Raw genomic sequence first — 24,413 nt, 5'->3', positions numbered from 1 at the left:
GCAAAGACTGGAGTGCAATTTTATATATGCCAAGGAAAGCGGTAAAAAGTTAAAACAATGAAATTCCGCAACACCTCCGATGTTGTGCTCTCCGAGGAAGTTGAAGCTCAATTTCAACTTGATCAAGGATTTCATCCAAATGAATTAATCCTTTGCCGCCTAAAATATGCGCTTTCCACATTTCTTGGGGATGGGATTCCCAACACATCGTGGATTTTGTCCTTCGCAGAAACAATTCCCTAACCTCGCCGAAACTGCGCCCTCCTCCAATGGTGTTGCACGTTTTCAACCTTGATAGAGATCGAGTCTACCGTGGACATGATTCGTGATTTCGCTAAAACTATGTTCTCCACACTTCATGGGGCGCAAGTCAACTAATGCCAAGGAATGGTCAAACACAAAAATCCATGCTGTCCTCTGAACCATGTATTTCTTTTTTGGAGTGCATTTTGTGTGCGTTGAAGAAAGTGTCCAAAGGAAAAGAATTTGGGACACCTTATGAAATACCTCCCTATTTTGCCCTACACACATTCCAATACATCCTCATGGATTTTCCATGATAATAAAATCATTGACATGAAATATCCCACTACTTCCAACTAGTTGAGTGGCAATGAAAAAATCCAAAATGTTGAAATCCAAGATGAGAAATAAAAATTGAACAATTTGGAAAACTTGAAAAATTACAAAGAATCCAAATGAGAAATTTTTGGAAAAGTTGAAAACTCAGAAAATTTGGAATTTTGGAGATCAAAAATTTTGAAATTTGGAACAAATAAAATCTTGCGAAAAATTTAAGTCCAAATTTTTTGGAAAAATGGCACAATAGTGGAAATCAATTCAAAATCGAAAAAGCAAAAAATTGGAAAATTCCTCAAGGATGAAAAAATTGGAACTTAAAAGCATTTTTTTTCAAAAGGAATTTTTGTGCAAATATTTTTGGATTTACATAAGATAAAATAAATATTATTAATTTTATTGATATTTAATTTAATTATTTTTTAAAAATAATCCAAAAAATAAAGTTTTGGAAGAAATTGGAAAGCAATTTAATTTTTTTTTGCATTAAATAGCGAAAGTTAATTAAATATTGATTTTAATTAATATTTAATTAATTAATTCTCAAAAAATCAAAAAAAATGGATAAATAAGGACTTAGCTTCATCCTGAAGTTAAAAGCATGAAAATGGCAACTTTTGGAAAAACACAAAAAAAAGCAACAAGTGGCACAAAAAATTGGGGAATCTTGGTGGCCAAGTAAAGCAGCTGCCTAATTTTAACCTACAGCTTTAATGGCAGTTTTAAAGGGGGACGACATATATAATCAACCCATTCATTCATTCCTTCTCACCTACAAATTTGAAGAGTGAATTGAGAAAAGGAGCGAAATCTTGAGAGTTTGGAAGGAAGATTTTTGGAGAAATTTCTGAAATCATTGAGGAATTTTCTAGGAATTCGCAATAGAGGATCTCGAGTTTTATCTAAAAGGAACCTTTTCAGCAAGTTGTGGAAAAGTGCATGTTTCTTGAGAAAATCTTGAAAAGTGAATCCCGAGAGGAATATGGAGATCTTCTAAAGATCCAAAATCTTTGTCTTTTGGACAAATTGTATCTACATTTTATGCTTTCTACATATTCTTACGTATGGACATTTTCTATTTTGCAGGAAGGAAGAATGGCAGAACCCAGGGGAATAGGAGAAACACGTAGACAATTGATAAAGAATGAAAGGAGAGGATTTTATCTTGACTCCAAAATCATGTCGAAGTGGGCGGAAATCAGAGATACAAGCCTCAGCGGCCTTGATTTGAAAGAATTCAATCAGAGAACGTTTGGATACAATGACCATCATCCAACGCACCTAGCTACAAGAATTGTGAGTAGTGGAATTGTTGCTGCAGCTGGTTTCCCATCAGGGAGCTGTTGGAAATGGGGCTCATAAGGCCAAGTTCAAGCCCCTTTGCATCATCAGTTGTATTGGTCAAAAAGAAGGATGGGACGTTCCGGATGTGCATTTGATTATAGAGCCCTCAACAAAAAGACGATAAAAAACCGTTACCCAATTCCCAGGATCGATGAGTTGATAGACGAATTGCATGGGGCGGTCTATTTCTCCAAGATTGATCTACGTTCTAGGTATCATCAAATTAGAGTTAGAAATGAAGATGTGCAGAAGACTGGATTTCGATGTCACTATGGGCATTACGAATTCTTAGTAATGCCATTTGGGTTGACCAACGCTCCCGCCACATTTCAGTCTTGCATGAATCAAGTATTCAATCTACAACTAAGGAAGTTTGTGTTGGTTTTCTTTGATGATATTCTAATCTATAGCAAGACTTGAGAGGAGCATTTGAGACACATAGAAGAAGTATCGGATATTCTCGAGAAGAATTCTTTCTATGCCAAGATGTGAAAATGGGCATTTGGGATGACAGAAATCCTACACTTGGGCCACAAGATTAGCGCATAAGGGGTTAGCGTAAATGAAGAAAAGATCAAAGCAATTCAAGAATGGGCTGCACCCAAAAATCTAACACAGTGGAGAGGATTCATGGGCCTATGCAGCTACTACAGAAGGTTTGTAAAGGGTTTCTCTCAATTAGCAGCGCCATTAACCCATCTAATGAAGAAAGGAGCATTTGCTTGGAGTAACGTGGCTCAACAAGCATTTGACAAACTCAAGAAGGTAATGAGTTCATGCCCCGTTTTAGCTATTCCAGACTTTTCATCTCCTTTCATGTTAGAATGCGATGCTTCAGGGGAAGGCATTGGAGCGGTGTTGATGCAAAATAAGCACCCCATTGCTTATGAAAGTAGGAAGCTCACCAATCCAGAAAGGACTCTCTATTTATGATAAGGAGATGTTGGCTATCATGCACGCCTTGCAAAGTTCAGACAATACTTGGTATGTGGGAAATTTGTAGTGAAGACATATGTGGGAAATTTGTAGTGAAGACAGATCATAACAGCCTGAAATATTTCCTAAATCAGCGAGATTTGAACGATCGGCAGCAGAAATGGGTGAGCAAACTCCAAGCTTACGATTTTGATATTGAATATGTTAAAGGCAAAAATAATGTTGTGGCAGACGCTCTTTCTAGAAAACCTCACCTCTGTGCTATGACTGATGTATCCGCTGATTGGAGAATAGGAATTACAGCTGTTATGCTAAAGATTCATTTGCTAATGATGTATGGGAAGGTAAGATTGTTGATGACAGATACAAGGTAGTTGGTGAACTCATCTTCTACAAGGAGCGGATTTACCTGGTACCACAATCCAAATTTAAAAACCGGATAATTAGAGCATGTCATGACACTCCCCTTGCAGGTCATCCTGGATTTTTCAAGACTTACAAGAAGGTGAGAGAGCGTTTTGCATGGAAGGGGCTCAAAAAAGATATTTTGCAGCATGTGAGGGAATGTGCAAAATGTCAGCAAAATAAAACTGAGCACGTCTTTCCAGCAGGGTTATTGCAGCCCCTACCCATTCCAAATCAGAAATGGGAAAGTATTTCCATGGACCTCATCACAGGTCTTCCGAAGGTGCAAGGTAAGGACTGCATTTATGTTGTGGTAGATCGACTTACCAAATATGCACATTTTTATGCCATTCCATCAGACTTCAAGGCTCACCAGGTTGCAGACTTATTTATGAGAGAGGTTTTTTGTCTTCATGGGCTGCCAAAGAATATTGTGAGTGATAGGGATAGCCGGTTCATCAGCATGTTTTGGCAGGAACTCTTCCGGTTGGCCCACACAGAACTAACTCCTAGCACCAGCTACCACCCCCAAACAGATGAGCAAACAGAGATCGTAAACAAATGGCTTGAGGGATACTTGAGGAACTACGTGACAGGGCAACAGATGGCTTGGGTTAAATGGTTACACTTGAGGGAATTTTGCTACAACACCACACATCATATGTCAATCGGAATGAGTCCATTCAAAGCACTCTACGGTTATGAAGCCATCTCCTTCATGAACTTAATTCTTGCCAACAGCCATGTCCCAAGGGCTAAAGATTTGATCCAAGAAAATGTGGATATCATGAACTCCTTGAAAGAGAACTTGCAGCATGCCCAGAATCAACAAAAACTTTATGCAGATCAGCGCAAGACTGAAAGGAGTTTTGAGTTCGATGATATAGTCTATGTAAGGCTACAGCCATACCCTCAGTGATCGCTTAAAGGGAATGGAGCAAAAAAATTAAAGCCTAAATTCTATGGGCCATTCCGAGTCATTGGCAAAATTGGGGAGGTCGCTTATGAACTCGAGTTAGCCCCAGGAAGCAGAATTCATAACATTTTCCATGTGTCATGCCTGAAAAAAGCGACTGGACAGCAGATTATTCCATCCAAGGAGCTGGCACCACTTGACGATGAAGGGAAACTCATCCTTGAACCCGAGACGGTGCTTGATGTTAGGGAGAAGCAACTGAGGAACAAGATCATTCCAGAGTACTTGGTGAAATGGAAGAACCTTCCGACTAAAGACGCTACCTGGGAAGGGGTTGAAATTTTCGAACATCCAAGTATAAGGTTGCTTGAGGACAAGCAACCATCTGAAGGAGGGGACTGTAATATCCCCAATTAAGCTGGGCCAACCCAGCCAGTGTTTATTTTTTTTGGCTTTATTTTTAATGGGTGGCCGACTTGGTTGGCGCCAAACTCTTCATTGATTTTTGAATTTTGTTTTGTGGCCAACTTTGGGAGGCATTTGGTTGGTATTTATGGTTGTTAGTGTTTCCATATTGGAACACATCATATTTGGGATTAGAGGAAACGATCTGTTAGGTCTGGGAGCGTAGCTGCTCAGCCACAGTACTCAGGGTGCATAGTCTCTCCTGGGACGGATTTGTGAATTTCAGTTTATTGTTATAATTTCTGCCCTAGCACATTTCAGTGGTATGAATTTCAGTTGATTGTTATAATTTCTGCCCTAGCACATTTTATTGTAAATAACTTTTGAAATCACTACAAGCAAATTTTATAATATTACAACAATATGGAAGAATTGACTTGAATGATAATGGATATTAGGAGGAAGCTTGATACACAGATTTAAGCATTAAGGTGCATGTACCCAGTAATTTGCCAATTAATACCTTGCTATTTCTGTTCTCACAGTATTGTTTAAACATATTGATTATCGGAAACTAACAGAAAAAGGGCAACAAACAACTCTGAAAAAACTGTAAAAAGAAATATCTTTTTGTCATGCATTACTACGTAATTTGGGATCAATATACTATGCCAGGCTGTTGATGTAACCGTGACCCACTTAGAGGAAGAATATTTGACCTAACAGAGGCCAAAGCATATCCACATATATATATATATATATATATATATATATATATATATATATATATATATATATATATCCTTTGTAAATTTATTGAGAATTAACAACTATCACAACATGTATTGAAAAGCATTAAGTTTGCAAGATTTAGAAACTGACCTCGGCCTTGATATAGTGAACTTCTCTCACCCTGAACTCAGCGGTCTTGCTATACTCTTCCCCCTCAAGGACAGTGCGCACATCATTTGCCCATTTATCTTCAAAATTTAAAAAACTGCTAAAAGTGGTTAAGTCAACATCTCCATCAGGAAGATAGGTTTTCAGTGGCACCGAACCAAATGGGAAGACCTGCAGTAGCTCCCAAAACGATATGACTTTAAAACTCTACATCTAGAATAACCTAGAGTTCTATAAACATAGAAAATCCTTGATCTAAAACTTCCCCTGATGCAATAGCACAATGAAAAATATGTTTCTTAGCCTTTTGGCTAAAGATCAAGTGTAAAAGTGCAACAAAGATTAAGCAGAAACATGGAAAAGTACAAGTCACATTCTTATGATCAGCAGATTATCCATTTATAATCCAAAAGAGTGGCACAATCAAAATATTTAATATATTCACCCACAAATTTAGATTGGGATTTCCATTTTGAAAAAAAATATGGTCAAGCTCCAAGGAATACATTTTATGGGAAAAATCACCCCTCTACTGAAAATATCAACAAGAAACACAGCCGAAATAAAGGTGCTACTTATTCAACGATAAGATTTTCTGAATGGTGATTTGACTTGTAATATGGAGTTATTCTATTACGGAAATTCAATTTACATGTCATCAAATAAAATACCAGGGTCATATCCAAGTTCTAGTCCTATGTTACCAGTTCGAGTTTGGGTTCAAGTTCGGGTTCAAAAAACCGGCTTGCTGGTACGGCAAAATTTTGAAATGGGGTTTGGGTTCGTTGGGGTTCATTAGTACAAAACAATGTATATACATACATATTGATATACATATGTATGCAGCCAAGAAGAATGAATAATGATTAGAATGCCACATAGTATTATAAAAACAACAAAAACACTATAAACTTGTAATCATAACATCATATCTATTAGCAATACAAAATATAATTATTTTGACTTTCAACAATTAGAACTTTATACTATGTTTAAATCATCTAATGTACTGTCTAAATCTTCATCTTCTTCTCATCATCAAAGGCATTAATCAATTCACAAACAGTGCCAATGTCAACAAGATCAGTTGCAATAATGACATTCCTGCTTTCTAAGTTGTCAAATGCTTATTACGTTTTGAATTTTCATTGTACAAAGAGCTTGTTAGTTTGTAATTAACACCCTACTTGAAAAAGTTATATAAGTAGCTTGCAACTCCCTTCACCTATTGAAGATGTTGTTAAATGTTAATAATATAATTTATCACAATACAGAGCTTCCAATTAAGCGGACAGAGGTCATTATCAGAAATTGGATATAAAAATTTCACTGGAAGATATCTTGAGTGCTAGTGTAATTTGAAGTAACAAGTATCTGAACTTAGTAAATTTTGTTTTGTAATACTGAAGATCTTTATCCAAATTCTGTAATAATCATTTTCTGCACTAAATTATAGAATGTTTCTCAGTGGAACTGTACCTGGTTCGCATTTGGTTTGCTTGGTTCTACCCTAGTTCAGGTTCGGCCTGGAGGAACCAGCCTGCCTAGTTTTGAACCCAAGTAGAACCCAAAAGGGAACCGGGACCAGAACCAAGGACTGATTCGAAATTCACCTAGTTCAAAGAGCTAGGGGGAGAACTGGGTAACTAAGAGTTCTACCTTGCCCACATCAATTGGCAATATGCATACCAGAGGTTTTACCTAAGAGCATACTATGGCATTAGAAATTTGAAGGTATACTAATATCTCATTCATATTGATTGCATTGATATTTCAAGAATTTCTCTAGTCTTTGATCCCATAAAGGCACATGATGATCCAGATCCAATCCTGAAGTCATGGTCTTTAAGATGGGCACAAATATGTTATGTATTGGAATTCTCATGTTGCAATTTCAGTTGAAGTTAGCAATCCATTGTTCTACAACAAAAAAGTATCTTAGGTCTTGTGTCTTTGTGCCATGTAATTTTAGTGAGGCATACTTTAGTGTCAAGGTGCTCGTAGTGGCTTTATAGCCCTATGGGTACTGCATATTAGTCTTAAAACAAGAATCTTTTAATATTTCAATGCATATCTCTGAATTATTACATCATTGAAATGATCCCGACTTAAAATGTAATAATTAATGGGTCAAAGGAATGACCTATCATTTATGTGGTCTCATTATTATGCTAGTTACACCTTTCAATAGTATAAGATTTTAATGGAATCATGATGCCATCCACCAAACAGATGCCGATTTAGCTGCCATATCTGAAAACAGATCAGAAGACATACTCCATTTATAGGTTGTAGTGACTAAGCCTTAGCTTGTCTTATGTTATCTTGCATTTTTTTTTAAAAATCAAGCTCTTATTTTCATTTTTCCCTATTGTTGAAACTTGACGCTTTGAGCTAAAACAATGCAAATGCCCGTTCCCACGGTTGGCCAAGAAGTACCAAGGTCACCGGGAGACGGGGAGACTTTGAGGTCTCCGGTACTGGTACTGGTACCGGTACGGCAATTTTTCAAATAGGAGACGGGGGTACTTGGAGACGGCAATTTTTTTTTTTTTTTTTAAATAAATTTTTAATAGTTTAAACTTAAAGAGTCTAATACTAAAAGTAAATACAAAATTTCAAAATTTCAAAATAGTAATACCGTAAGACTAAAAGACTAAAGTAAATAATAAATTAATAATACTAGTGTTGTAACTTGTCACATTAAAAATTAAAATAGATTCATAGAGTCAAACTGTCAAAGATTATAATAATAATAAGCGGTCAGATACAGAAGTACATTACTGAAATAGATTTTAAAACCTGACAAATTGGCATTGCTACAAAAAAATTGTGAAAATTATTGAATTATTCAACATCAATGCATGCATAGAGACACACTTAGGACTTCTATTTTCTAACTAAGAGTTAGGATTGCTTAGTTTAAAAGGGAGTAAATCATTTTGTAATAGTGTTTTTTTTCCAGTTACACAAATTCAACTAACAAAGATTCCTATATTGGTACTAGGATATTGCCAACAGCAGATAAACAGGTACGAATAACAAATACGACTTATACATCAAACTGAAACATGATATCCTCTTGAAAAAATAGAAATATGGGACCAAATACATTCATGTTAACATACATAAAACCTCTAGTCTATCACTGTTATCGCTGAGTCTTTATCAGCAAATAGATGCTTGGTTTTCATGAGGAATAATACTATTATCAAGCTTTTGCATATCAGATTTCTGTAACATACGTAATACTATCTTCTAATGCACTAACAACAGTTTTTGCACCCTAATTCCTCAGCCGCATAAATTTATGTGATTTGGGATCTTTACTGCAATCCTGTACAGCTTCCAATATGTTGTCTTAGACTTGTATCGTGTTCCTGTAGGTCACGTACATCACCAAGCAGTTGTTACGGAATTCATATAGTACCTTAGATTTTTGCATTAAAAACATTTAAATGAGGGCTAAAATATATAAAATTATTTAATATTATATTTTACATTTATATTTTATCAGGAGACTTCGGGGAGACTTCACTTTTTGGATTAGGAGACGGGGAGACTTCAGGAGACTTCGTCATGAAGTCTCCAACCTTTTTTGAGGTCTCCGGAGACGCGAAAAGTCTCCGAGACGCGTCTCGGTCTCCGAGACGCCACTTTTAGGGGGGAGACGGGTCTCCTGGTAACCATGAGAAGTACAAACCCGATTATGCACTCAAAATAGGCGCCTGCCCATTCTATACTACTGGCTATAGTATTAGCCAAGACCTTCATCAGTTTATCACTCGGGTACTACTCTTGAAGTTGAATAGTTCCATCAAAACACTAGTTGGGCAAGATCGCGACATGAGTTAACAAATAAAGCCAAGGAAAGCTTTTGTTACTAGTAAAACTTGTTCTCAGCATTCCAAGACCTCCATTGTCCGTATTGGAAATTAATGATTGATACCCTTAGTATTTGTATTCAGAATTTCAAAGCACCGATCAAGTGTGGACATATTGAATGAAGCTATTAAAATGTCAAATTAGTTAATATGCAGTGTGCCTGTTTTGCACACTTGAGCTTGCAGCACAAAGAATAATGTGCAATTTGTTATATAAATAAAACAATGTTAGGTTTCCTCAATTTCATCATTGCCTAATGATTCAAATTACATAGAGGTATCTAATTGCCGTGGGATATGTTATTATAGATGATTCAATCAAGAAAGAAGCTAAGTTAGTGGGTGCATACTTACGTGTCCCACACTCGTCATAACGAAAGACTCAAGTGCTAAAAGCTAACAAAAAAGAGGTTTATTGACTTGTTTTTCATCCAAAAACCCTGAAATGCCCCTGAGTATCATTTCACCCAATAAAAATATCATTTTGATCTATTCAATCTCTCATTTCACTATAAAATATGGCAGAAGCCCCCGAACACCCACTTTCAGGCCTTGAGGAAACAATTCTATCATTGGGATTTTCACGCATCTAACACCTTGTGCTGCTTATCATTGCTGCCCCTCAAACCCATTAGGGTTCTGATTACAATAAGGGATCAAATTTGATTTTAAAAAGGAGATCCGTGGGTCACAACCAAGAACTTAGACAACTAAAATTATCACTGTTAAATGTCAATTAATAAAGGTAAATATTAAATTTTTAACTATCAATTGCCCTGTGCCATCTAATATTTGATTTATCTTTATCACTACCATTTTGGCATTTGGCATTAATTGAAGATGCAAGAATCATACTAACAAATGTATTTAGTTTTACAATTCTGAATATTTCTTTACTTTTTCGTTTGACATACATATACACACATACCCAAGGGCAAACAAAGTTGCCCACAAATGCCCAGTTCTTGTACCTGTACCAGCAACTTAAGAATGAAGGTTTTGAACGTTATATAGATAGTTAAAATAATTCTTCAAATGTTTTTCTACTTAGGACTTTTACATCACTATTTTTCGGCATTCTATGGGACAGCTCCCAACAAGTCTAAGTGATGTCTTGGGGACTCCAAGCCTTGGAGAGGCCATACACCCTGATGACTTAAGATCAAAGGGAAAATTTCAAATTATTTTTTGTCAGATGGAAATTGCAATAGACATCTGCAGGAAAACTGATATTGTGCACAGGGAAATAATATTTGTCCTCTTCTTATTGCTTCCCAAAAAGTCTTATTTCTTAAAAGCCAGAGCTTTGTGATCAAAGAGAGAATTGTGATGGATGTCTATCCTATGGAAATTGTAATAGACCTACGCAGAAAAACAGATCACATCTATGATGTGGCATGTGTGTTAGATGAATACTTTTTAGAGCACAATAGATGACAAAAATCTCAAAGGCCCACCTTAAAGTAATTTACTTCAATCACCAATTATATTTATGGCAGCTCAGGTTGAGACATGGAAGCCATTTGAGAAATATATAGGGCCAGATAAAAGAAATGCGCTCCTCTAACAAACATTATAACAGATGGAAATATTACCTTCAACTCAATTTCCAATGAGCAAGGGTGACAAAGGTCCTACAAATTTGTTTAACGGTGTTTTAGAAGAAGCTGACCATGAGGAAAACCACTTGCCTCTCCAAAGTAAAAGACAACCTAAGGTGTGTTCAAATTTTAAAGTCAGTCTCCAAAATGAAGCTTCTATCATCAAATGTATTTTTCAACTTACAACTAAGATACTAATCTTGCACATTTGCCTCGGCACACCTCCATCAAGTTCACCCGAGTATGGGTTTGCTTGGGGTATTTGCCCAAATGCGCCCAAGGTATGCCCTTACCCACAAGGAACTCATGGGGAAAGACATCTCTAGGTTAATGAAAACATAAAGCACTTAACATCATTTCCCCCTAGGCAAAGCATATTTTGTTTCTCGTGCCCCTTCTATTGTTGAGTTTTTCTCACCTCTAACACCATGTGTGCTTATCATTGTTGTCGTCATAACCATTACGGTCTCCACTACCAAAACCCCACTAGTTAGTGGGTTCTCTTGTCATATGAAAATTTGAATACACTAGGTAGTTTTGAGATGAGACCATAATCAAGAACTTAGACAACTAAGATTATCACTATCAATGCCAACTCATAATGATAAATATTAAACATCAGTTATGTAACTATCAATTGGCTTTTTAAATTTATCATTATCACCACCATTTCAGGATCATATAACATTGTTGGAATACGACTATACATACTTTCATGGATCAATTTATCTAAAAAACATTTAAGTGCAAGTAAGATTTTGGTGGCCATCACACTCGAAAAGGACTAAACATTAATTGTCACTATATGGATCACATAACTGTGATATTCTTGAGCGCAAACTCCAAGAAATGCTAGAGTTTAGGGAAGGGAAGGTGAATTATTGTTTGTGCAATGTGGACCATGACCTCCAAAATCACAATGCACTTAGAAGTATAAAGTGCCTTTAATTGGGTGAGGTCAATCCAAAATCAAATTCAATAACATGAGAGAGTTATTAAATAGGACAAGGTTAGTGGAAAATGTTTTCCAAGTGAATAAAGAAATTGGTAAGAGAAGCCCCCAGTAGAAGCAATAATTGTTATCATGTTTGATTATTTTAATTCAACTCCTCCCATTAATATCATGATTCATAAAAATTAGAACATTGGACGTACAGAAAGACAAGGAAATATGCAAATTTTTCCAAAGAATAATTCTATTAAATGGCAAATATTCAAACTTAACAATTCATAAAATCTATAAAAAAAATTAATCTTTTGTCAACTCCCAGAATTTAACATCTTTTAACTCCTCATTCTAGGGCTTTTGTTTTCTTTGAAGCTTTGCCAAATTATATATGAACATAGTATTGATAAACACTAGGATGAAATGACCGATAAAAAAACACTAGGATACAATGATCTAACTCTCATAGGATATTCATAAATGTGCTCCTCTAACAAACATTATAACAAGTGGAAATATTGCCTTTAACTCGGTCTCCAATGAGCAAGGGTGAAAAAGGTTCTACATATTTATTTAATGGTGTTCTAGAAGAAGTGGCCATGAGAAAAAACACTTGCCTCTACAAAGTAAAAGACAACTTAACTTGTGTTTGAATTTAAAAGCCAGTCCTTAAAACGAAGCTTCTATCATCACGTGTATTTTTAAACTTACAACTAAGGTACCAAGTTCACCCGAGTATGGGTTCGCTCAGGAGATTTGCTTGGGTGTTACCAAGGTAAGCCCCAAGTACATTGTGGGTATGTGCCCCATGGTGCACCCAGGATATGCCCCAATGCATGCCTAGGGTGCTTGGTAGTACCTTGGGAAAATGGACACACTAAGCGAACCCACAGGGAACTCATGGGGAAAAACACCTTTAGGTAAAGGAAAAGGCAAAAAAGCGCTTAAAAGGCATTGTTTTGTCTTTTTGCCTAAGCGGCGTCAATTCCCCTTAGGCAAAGCACATTTTGTTTCCCCACACCCCTTCTATCGTTGGGTTTTTCTCACCTCTGACACCTTGTGTAGCTTATCATCGATGCCCTTCAAACCCATTAGGGTCTCCACTCCCAAAACCACACTAGTTAATGGGTTCTCTTGTCATAAAAGAAATTTGAATACTATTAGTGTAAATAATTAATTATTATTACACTTTACTTAAGTTTACTTAGGTTAATGCATTATTATATTAGTTGTCATGTAGACACCTAGGAGTATGCATAGTCATATCAGTTGTCTTGTTAACAACACAGGAGTTTGCATATTCATCTGAGTTGTCATGTAGACAACATAGTTGTTTGTACTCCAATTGAGCACATGGTGTCTACAACATCTCTTTACGAGATACACCTGTGTAAGCTTATCCTCTCATCATCGCACAAACTCCTATGCTCAATGGAGGATAATTCACTCTTGGTGGACATGTGCTTAGTTGTGAGGCTTATGACTTTGTTGACTCCTAGTCATTCTAGATGCCTTTTTATACAGGCACTTCTATTGTGTATTCATATGATGTTCATTCTCGTTGTCATTATGATCATACATTATTGGTCCATATGTGCTAAGTGCTTGAGCTGCTTGATCTTGGTGTCATTTTGCCCTAAGGCAAATTCTTACATGGTATCAGAGTTGAGGAAGCTTCATTTCATAGCCATTGGAGACCATTTTTGCTTCACCTCTTCAAGGGCCACGATTCAGATCCGAAGTATCAGCAATTATTGGGAGCGTCTAGAGCCAAAGTGGACCTCACCATTACATCCAAAGCGTCGATTCGAAGAATTTTGACAATAAATTTGCCTACCCTAGTCCATAGTCAAATTTGAGGCAAAAAATTTCTGCAAACCGGAACCCGAAGGCCTAATTTGCGAAATTGGTATGATCTCTTCAAATCTGTGCACTTAATTTTCAAATCTGCATTTTTTATTTGCATCTTTGCAATTTTTTTCGGATTTGCATTATTTTTTTTCCAGAAAAATTTTGGCCTATTAGGCCTGTAGGAGAGCAATTTTTATTGCAGGCAAACCGAGCGATCAAACCCCGGCAGCCCGCGGCCAGAATATTACATTGCAATTGGAATATATCACAAACAGGTGGCACATCACATAACCGGCGTTCACACCACAATATACCGGCGGCTTCAAGCCGATTCGCTCTGTGCGGGCTCCAATTCTTATTCACCTCAGCATTCGCCAGCACAATGAATGTGGGATTAATATCCCACACCACTGCCAACCTCCGCCGACCCATAGCCGGTGCTCCGCTCCTCCGCAACCCGACCTCCGCTGGCATCTCCGCAGCCCAACCTCTCGCCAGTGACCTCTGCAACTCCGGCGACCCTCCCCACGGCACCAACGCCATTTTCCGGCGCCGCCAACTGCACCGCCAGCCAACACCATGTCAACCCCCGACACAATCAGCACTGCCAACTTGGACTTGCCACGCAGCCACCTCTGGCACCACATCAGCGTCTGACAACAGTGACATGTCAGCACCATACAATACGAACCGCCATGTAAGCCAGTCGGGCTATTTTTTACCGACATCATCATTTTACGTACCTAAATTTGATGGTCGTTTGACTGTCACAAGCAAGCCATACTGCACTAATGCGACGGTCATTTGGACATCAAATTTAACCCAACAGTTTCCTAACGTCATCAGGGCAGACCCCTCACAATATGCAATTTTGATTTGATTGTCCAACTTCGAAAGACCATATCTTAGTCATCCAGACCCCAAATTAGGTGCAATTTTTTTTATTTGCACTAGAATTTTTTGAATTTTTTAGTGGCGCTATTTTTTTTCGTTTTGGTACACGAATTTCTCAAAAAAATCAGTTTTTGGCGACTGTACCTATCCAATCTTGCATTTTGCAACTTCAAATGCTTCGTATGAGCTCATCTAGACACATATTCAAGTTCCATTTTTTTGAAAGTGCATAATTTTTTGTCTACTTTCCAGATCTACAATTAGATTATAGCACTGTGTGGACAGAAATACTACTTTCAAAAATACGTACTTTTTTGCATTGTATTGCTTTGATCAAACTTCAAAATTGTTGTATATCTGAGCTACATTGCTAAGTACCAAATTTGAACTCCAAGAGGAGGTTGTAAACAGCAAAATCAGAAGTCCACTTAGGCCCTAAATTGGCAAGTGGCTATTGTAATCTCACTGAATATAAAGTGCCTCACACATTCATTTGGGGGGGGTTTTTGATTGAGTGAAAAAGGGGGGGTGTCTCTTGGTGCTGCGTTCCTTTCTTCTTCTTGTTATCTTTCTTTCCTTGCATTATGGGAAACATTAAGGTTCCAAAATTAACACCACATAATTATGCCACATGATCATTTCAAAAATAGTGTGAATTAATGAATGAAGAAGTTTCTCAATATGTAGATGGATCTCTTCCTAAACCCACAGGTGATCAAGTTACTCAAAGTGAAATCCGTGCTTGGGTATTGGCAGATAGAAAAGCCCTAGGAATCATCAAAATAGGGGTTGATGATAAGATCCTCTATCAAATCATAAAATATGATACATCCAAGGAAACTTGGGATGCTCTTAAAAAGCAATATGGGAAAGTGGTTGAGGAGGATGTCTACAAGATTGAAGATGAACTTATCTCCCTAGATCCTAAGAATTTTGATTCCATCCAGGATTTTATCATTAAGGTGAATGAGTTGAGAACAAAACTTAATGATCATGGTAGTCCCATTAAGGATGAAAGATTGATTTATCTAATTCAGAATAAGCTGCCATCGGACTACTCGACATTTCTCTCTTCTTTTAGCACCTCAAAGGCTACCTTAGGGGCTTCTTATAAGAAACTCACTTTTGATGACTATGCCCAGTTGTTAGAGGATGAACAAGCTAAGTTGATAACAATGGGGATTCTCAAGTCTTCAAAGTCTAAGGCATTGGTGGCTAACAATGAGAGCTCTAAAAATTCAACTAGTGAAAGTTCAAACAAAGGCAAGGGCAAAAAGAAGAAGTGAAAAGATAACAAGAGGACACAGAAAAGTCACCACCTAAATCAAATCAACAAGGAGGCAAGTCTTCTCCTAATACCAACAAAAAGGGGGACAATAATCAGGAAAAGAAGAAGTGTGCCTATTGCAAAAGAATTGGTCATGACAAACATCAGTGTTATCACAAGCAGATTGATGAATTCAAAAACATCATGAAGAAGCACAATGTTCCATTGCCTAATGCTTATAAGGAAAAAGGGACTTCATCTTCTAATTCTAAGAGCAAAGGGCAAGCTTTACTCACTGAAACTGTTAGTCAGGGAGAATGGATTATTGACTCAGGTGCCACACATCACATGGGTGCTTCAAAGAGAGATTTTTCTTCAATGACACCGTCAAAGGTACCTCACATCTTTGTAGGAGATGATACTAAAGTGGAAGTTGAAGGAAAAGGTGAAGTTGAGATGGAAAGTGGAGCTTTCAAGGATGTTCTCTATGTTCCTAATCTTAACTCTAACCTTCTTTCAATCTACCAAATCACTCACTATGGAGGTGGAAACAAGGTTGAATTTCTTCCAGATTCAATTGTTGTGAAAAGCATCAAAGATGATTATATGGTTGCAATAGGTGAAGCTAAACATGATTTAAGGCTTTACACTTTCTCTTCCTTTGTGCCTAAATCTAATGCACAAGCCTTGTTAATGCATTCAAATACAGAAAGCAAACTATGGCATGAGAGATTTGGACATCTCAACTACAAGTATCTTCAACAGCTTAGCAACAAGAACATGGTTCATGGTCTACCTCAAGTCCAGTTCTCGAATGGTGTTTGTTCAAGTTGTACACTTGGGAAGCATCCAGAAAAAATGTTTGACAAGGGGAAGTCTTGGAGAGCACAATGTGTTCTTGAATTAGTTCATAGTGATGTGGCGGGCCCATTTCTAGTGCCACCATTTGGAAAGTCTCACTATGTACTCACCTTCATTGATGACTACTTTCACTATACTTGAGTATTCTTCATGGCTCATAAGAGCGAAGTGTTTGAACGATTTCTCAACTTCAAGGCTCAAGTAGAAAAGCAGTCAGAGAAAGCCATCAAAGTTCTTCGAACAGATAATGGAAGGGAGTATGTGAACTCAAGACTTATAGACTTTTGTACTCAACAAGGAATTGACCTTCAGCATTTAATACCATACACGCCACAGCAGAATAGTGTTGCCGAAAGGAAGAACAAAACCCTCAAGGAGATGACCACTTGCATGCTACTACATAAGTCTCTTTATCAAGTTTTTTGGGCTGAAGCAATGAATTGTGCAAATTACATTCAGAATAGGAGTCCTCATAAAGCTTTAGATGGTGTAACTCCTTTTGAAGCTTAGACTAGAAGGAAACCTTCTATAAAGCACTTTAGAGTATTTGGTTGTCCACCATGGGCATGAATACCTCCACAGAAACGCAAGGCATTGGAACCTCAAAGTAAACCTTGCATCTTTGTTGGTTATGCGACTCTCATAAAGCCTACAAATTGATGGATCTAGAGACGCATGATGTACACTTTGAAGAAAGTTGTCCAAGCTTTACTTCTTCAACTCCTCCTTCCTCCTTCATTGAAGAGTGACAGTGATGACAGTGACTTGGAAGATGTTTGTCCACTACCCAAACAAAGGCAGCAAAAAGCTGAGGTTGAGGAAATTCCTTCTACTTCTACATCTTCTTCCACTAGACCAAAATGGGCTCAGCAGACATTAGATGCAGCAAGACTATTGGTAGGGAATCCTTCAGATACTAGGAGGACAAGATCACAACACAACTCACTCCCTCATGCTTATATTGCAGTTGCTTCCGATCCTCAATCATTCAAAGAAGCTTCAGGAATTCCAGAATGGGATAAAGCAATGGAGGAAGAATATAATTCTCTTATGAGAAACGACACATGGGACTTAGTCTCTCTTCCTAAGGGAAGAAAATTGGTTCGTTGTAAGTGGATCTATCGGACCAAGTTTGCAGCGAATGGAAGTGTGGATAAATATAAGGCAAGACTTGTTGCAAAAGGTTTCTCTCAGGTACCTAGCATTGACTACACTAAGACCTTTGCCCCAATTGCAAAAATGAACTCCATTCGTTTGACACTAGCTATAGCTACAGCTCAGAGATGGGTTGTTCATCAAATGGATGTGAAGAGTGCATTCTTGAATGGTGATCTTCATGAGGAGATTTATATGCAGCAGCCACAGGAGTTCATTCAGGATTCTACTTCGGTTTGCAAGTTGAAAAAGTCTATCTATGGACTAAAACAAGCTCCAAGAGCTTGGTATGCCAAGATGGATTCTTTCTTTCTCTCAACAAGGTTCACTAGATGTCATTCAGATTGGAATGTCTACATTCTTCAGTGGGATGATTCTCACTTGCTACTTGTGCTTTATGTTGATGACTTAATCATTACAAGGAGTATAGCATCCATCATTGATAGTGTCAAGTCTACTTTGCAGGACAGATTTTCCATGACCGACTTGGGTCTACTTCATTATTTCCTTGGTATTGAGATATAACAGTCTTCATCAAGGATCACATTATCACAACCCAAGTATGCTCTTGATCTACTTGTTTGATTTCGCATGAGTGACTGCAAGGCTGCATCTACTCCATTTCTTTCAGGTGTTAAGTTAGAAGCAAAGTGTTCCACTCCACTTGTTAATGCTACTTTGTATAGACAATTGGTTGGAAGTCTCATCTACTTGACACATACACGCCCTGACATATCCTTTGCAGTTGGCATGGTTTCTCGCTTCATGCAAGAGCCACATGAACTTCACTGGAAGGCAGCCAAACGCATCTTACACTATATCCAGGGTACACATACATATCGGATATGTTATGCAGTTGGTACTAGACTACAGTTAGTGGGTTATACAGACTCAGACTATGCAGGGGATCTTGATTCTCACAAATGCAATTTAGGATACATGTTTCATCTTGGTTCCGGCCCCATTTGTTGGCAGAGTAAAAAGCAAAACACTATTGCTCTTTCATCTACTGAGGCTAAGTATCAAGGAGCGATCACTGCGGCTACAAAAGCTATTTGGTTACAGCATATTCTGAAGGAGTTTGGTTTTGACATACCTAGACCCACAGTCATACATTGTGATAATCAAAGTGTCATTGAAATCTCAAAACATCCAGTTCAACATCAGCAAACAAAACACATTATGCACTATATCAAAGAGCTGATTCATGAGCATGTCATTGCATTGCAGTATTGTCCTACAAAACAACAGATTGCAGATATCTTCACCAAGCCCTTCACTGAGGCTAAGTATCTTCATTTGCGAGATCTCTTGGGGGTGCGGGATATTTCACCAGGTGGGGGTCACATGACTCTTCTCTTCTTTATTGTACTTATCTCTCGTTTTGGGGGAGGGTTTTTCCCATGAGGTTTTCCCTCTTTCTCCATTTTCAAAGAGATTGCATTGCATTATATGTAGAGCATTGCATTTGTACATGGGTACCTAAGATGGCCTAGTAGCCGGGACCCATCATGCATTTTTATCATAGCTTTTGTGAGCTTAAGTGCATTCCCCTAAGTTGCACTTAAAGGGGGGTGTTAGTGTAAATAATTAATTATTATTGCACTTTACTTTAGTTTACTTAGGTTAATGCATTATTTTATTAGTTGTCATGTAAACACCTAGGAGTATGCGTAGTCATATGAGTTCTCTTGTTGACAACACAGGAATTTGCATATTCACCTTAGTTGTCATGTAGACAAAACAATTGTTTGTACTCCAATTGAGCACATGGTGTCTACAACATCTCTTTACGAGATACACCTATCTAAGCTTATCATCGCACAAACTCCTGTGCTCAATGGAGGATAATCCACTCTTGGTGGACATGTGCTTAGTTGTGAGGCTTATCACTTTGCTAACTCCTAGTCATTCTAGATGCCTTTACATATAGGCACTTCTAGTGTGTATTCATATGATATTCATTCTCATTATTGTTATTATGATCATACATTATTGGTTCATATTGTGCTAAGTGCTTGAAATTCTTGATCTTGGTGTCATTTTGCCCTAAGGCAAATTCTTACAAATACGATGAGTGATTTTGGGAGTGGAGACCACAATTAAGAACTAGTACGCATATCCTGTACCAGCTACTTGCTTGGGTATGTACCCTGCAGCCGGAAACACCACGTCAGCTTACAAATCTTTCCCCCCCTTGCAAAACGTAAAAAAAACTGCTATGTAGATTAAGACATCTGTTTTTCGTTTCAGTTTTTCATTTGCATATCAGCTTGTTCTTTATCAATTTGTTAATTATCAATTTTGATTCAATATGTGATCAGTTTGATACTTTCATACAATATTGATTAACAGTAAACTACAAGTATTCTTTGATGATCCATTGGATTGCGTTCTAGTTGTCAAAATGGGTGGGGATTTTGTTGAAACAAGGTTTGAGTGCTCAAATCGTTTTGAACCCTACTTAAATTCATCATTTGAGATCAAAAAATTAAAATAACATAATGCTAAGAGTATGTTATCAATTTTCCCATCAAGCTAATAGTAAGGCACTGAAATCAAGTACATAATTAACTTTGGTATTGGCTTGCAAAATTTACTGCCATCCATTATTCAACACAAAAAAATAAATATAACCCAGAATTCTCAACCTCAATGTTGGCATTTTCTATTTAATAGAACAAACATGCCACAAACACCAGAGCTCTGAGAAAGTCTTATCATAATCTTGACCTCTGATTCAGCTTGTTTTGTTTATATCTACAATAATTTATAAACAAAAAAAAATCATAACTTCAAAATTTTCTTAAATTTATTTTTAACTCGAACATCATATCTTCACTAATATGCTACAGACGATACTGTGTCCCACATTACTGAATTGGCTTCGCTAAAAACACAACTAATAAACACCGTGACTAGAGTAAGTCTTAAAAATACTTCATTACTTTAATGATTCATTAGGTTCCATTCTAGTGGAAATAAACAGAAAATTTATTTACAACAGCAAACACTGATGTTCAAATCCAAGTTAAGAGCCTTTCATGTTGATATGGCTTGTAGATGTACCTCGGGGATTGGTTTTCAAACGGAGAGGTGGTATGTCATAGTATTTGGCTTCTCAACTTTAAAAAACAAAAATCCTTCATTAAAAAAAGAATGTATTTAAAATAGTGGATGTCTATTTCTATTAAAAAATAAAAATCATCAACCCCAACGCTGTGCTGATAATCCGGACAAAAGTAACTAATTGATCAAGTTTTAGCTTGCAGTTGCACCCACTGTTGCAATGGTCTTAGGTTTAACATTAAATGCAATGCTTTGGCGGTAGTAAATGATAACATTTAATCTACCTAAATCTATTTCTACAAACACGATGAGGTGAGTTTACAAGCCAACGCTTTCGGTATTAATCAAAAAATCAAAATAAGTAAAACAATTTAGACTCAAAGCAATTCCTTTAACCCCTAGTGAAAGTTCAGACCAAGTACATTTTTTTAATAAGAAATGATCCTAGACCAATTCCTACATACATTTTAAGCCTAAGCCCAATGCTCTGATGGCATTCCAGACGGAATGAACTAAACAACAGAATTCAATCCTAAACCCATCTGCACAATTCAGGCAACAGACAATAAATTTAAAAGATTAATCCTAAACCCATGCCTATAGTTCAAGCTTAAAACTTATTGTTTCAGAATACTAAACGTGTTTCTATAAGCCTAAAACCCAAATACTTAACAAAATTAAACCCTAACACACTTGTACATACAGTTGAGGCCTAAAACCCAATAAAATGGAAAACAAATTTAAGCTTACACCAAATTTTAAAGCTTATACCTATTTTACAAACAATAATTAACTGTACACCCAATAACTATTACCAAATTTGGAACCAAAAACTTATTTTAAATAACTTATACATCAAAACTAAAAACCACTAACCTGGCAACCGACACGCCCCAGAATAAGCCGTTGGACATAGTCAATAACTTCGTTCCTCCTTTGCTCAGATTTTACAGTCGGATGTACGCACAAAATAATCTCAGAAGCCCTTTCTTCCAATAAAGCCCACAATTTTCCGTCAATTGATGAGGGATTAGGGTTAGCTGAACATGAGCTTTCCTTCTCGTCTGTCCCGTTGCCGTTTGGCTGAGGCCAAGCTTGGAGATCGCCCATGCAAACAAGTGCTATTTTATCGCCTGATAAAACAGGATCCCTCTCTACGCAATCAAACGCTCCAAATACCCCTGAATAATAATCTAATGTCCCTCAAATTTAACGGCATTAAGGGTTGAATGTAGAGTAAAGCCGATCTCAGCCAAATTCAGAGGCAGAACCAGAAGTAAATAAAGTACTGTAGAACAGGCTTCTAAAGCCATCAAAATTCACAGTAAAAACTGGTACCGATCAAAAAAATTACGGGGAAAATCGTATGGGAAGAACGGAGAAATACTATTGAGTATTATTTACGCCAAATGCCTTTGCTTTCATGGGTTTGCAGTATTTATTTGACTGATTTACTATGCGCGGGCGCTGTTTTTTCATACTACGGAACGGTATTTAACGCTGTGAAATTCTTGTGACTGTTTCATCTTACCGTTTCAACACTACAAGTGCTTTCACCTCTCTTCGTTTATGGCGGGCCCACCTTCGCCTGTCATTAATGGTTTTCTCCCTCTCCTCTAACGTTTTGGAATATTCTCGCCGGATATCTAGATTCCCGTTTAGGGCATTTCTACTTTAGAAGACCCGTTTAAATCAAATACAAATACTCTCTATTGACTTTCTATAGGTTAATGGCTCTCTTAATTAATGCAGTTGGCTGTTCATAATTAATTTTATTTAAGTTGACATATTTTCATTTCAATCTAGGTCAGTTTTTTATTATTTATTTAATTTTTATTTGTTAAGGTTCTTATTATGTCAAGGGAATGGTGTTCTTTTTATTATTATTGTTGAAAAAGGGATGAGGTAAATTTAATAAATGGATTTTGAGTGTTAGGTATTTGGTTAAGAGGCGTTAAATTACTTCGTAAAAAGATATCTTTTGTTCTTGGTTCTTAAGTTGAAGAGGTGTGCCTCATATAGCTAGTACTTTGATGTTAAATAGAACTACTTTGTAAATGGATGCCCCTTATCTGTAGTTCTTAGATAAAAGAGGTGTGCTCCAAAATAAAATTTGTACTTTTATAGAAGACTCGTTTGAATCAAATACAAATATTCTCCATTGACTTTTTATTGGTTAATGGCTCTTCATTAATGTAGTTGTCAGTTTATAGTCAATTTTATTTAAGTTGACATATTTTCATTTCTATTTAGGTTAGTTTTTTATTATTTATTTTTAGTTTGTTAAGGTTCTTATTATGTTAGGGGAATGGTGTCCTTTTTATTAAAAAAATGATTACGTAAATTTAACAAATGGATTTTGAGTGTTTGGTTAAGAAGTGTTAAACAACTTTGTAAAGGGTATCTTTTATTCTTGGTTCTTAAGCTAAAGAGGTGTGCCCTATATAATCGGTACTTTCATGTTGAATAGAACTACTTTGTAAATGGATGCCCCTTATCTTTAGCTCTTAGTTAAAGAGGTGTGCCCTAAAATAAAACTTGTGTTCTTATGTTGGATGGCTAAACTACATTGTAGATGTAAAATCTGGATTAAAAAATATTATTTATTTTTAAATTGTATTTAAGAGTATATGAAGTTGAATTTAGAAATTTGAGAAAAGTTATCGAATATTTTATTATTTAAACATAATTTTGATGGCTTGTCTATATTATAGCTCAAAAAGATATATTTATTTATTCATTCATTCAAGGTACGTTAAAATTGAATTTAGGAGTTTGTGAAAGTTAAATTATGTTATATTATCAAAAAATCAAAATATTTTTACTAATTATAACAATATCCATCTTTAAAGAAATATATGTGGAGTAGTTAAGAGATATATTTATTGAAATCTATTTTTAATTGTCCAAGAAGTGCAATCTCATGCTTTAGTTAAACCAACTTTGTGGATGTAAAACTTTAGTAAATAAACTATTAGTTCCTCGGCAAGATACTATTGCATCCATTAGATGCAATTATAAAAAAAATTTGCATAAGCAATCAAAGTCAATAATTTTTAAAACATATGTCTATATATTATAGTTGTAAATAGTCTATTTATTTAAATGATTTTTTTTAAAAAAATTACCTATTTTCTAATTAGCTTAGAGCAATAATAATAGTAAGGAGTAAAATTAATTTTCTTCATAAAAAATTAAGATATTTTGTACATTTTACTTTTAATGCATTAATTATAGCTTATGTCGTCTTTTCTAGAACCATGGACATTTAATTCATTTTTAGAACTATTTTAAACATAAAGATCAAATAATAATTATATCAATGACATGACATATTGATTAAGACAAAACTTAATATTTTTCAATATAGTTTTACTTTATTTTTAGTATTTTATATTAT

The 24,413-nt window shown here is 36.4% G+C and overlaps 1 protein-coding gene across 3 annotated transcripts in view; it reads right to left on the bottom strand.

Annotated features, from left to right (window-relative positions):
- LOC149565778 (uncharacterized) overlaps nucleotides 1-22,629 on the bottom strand; it is a 28,444-nt gene extending 5,815 nt beyond the window's left edge. For all 3 annotated transcript variants that reach the window (XM_089819259.1, XM_089819261.1, XM_089819260.1), the window contains exons 1-2: nucleotides 21,890-22,629; nucleotides 5,468-5,656 (exon numbers count right to left, since the gene is read on the bottom strand). In XM_089819259.1, the coding sequence (XP_089675385.1) occupies nucleotides 5,468-5,656; nucleotides 21,890-22,123 (423 nt within the window). In that variant the 5' untranslated portion in view covers nucleotides 22,124-22,629. The remainder of the gene's footprint in view (nucleotides 1-5,467; nucleotides 5,657-21,889) is intronic.
- Nucleotides 22,630-24,413: the final 1,784 nt, after the last annotated feature.

The sequence above is a fragment of the Cupressus sempervirens genome, chromosome 3, assembly GCF_028749045.1.
Source record: "Cupressus sempervirens isolate cs-2001-9-10 chromosome 3, ASM2874904v1, whole genome shotgun sequence".
Lineage (NCBI taxonomy): Eukaryota > Viridiplantae > Streptophyta > Pinopsida > Cupressales > Cupressaceae > Cupressus > Cupressus sempervirens.
This window is presented reverse-complemented; position numbering and strand designations above follow the sequence as displayed.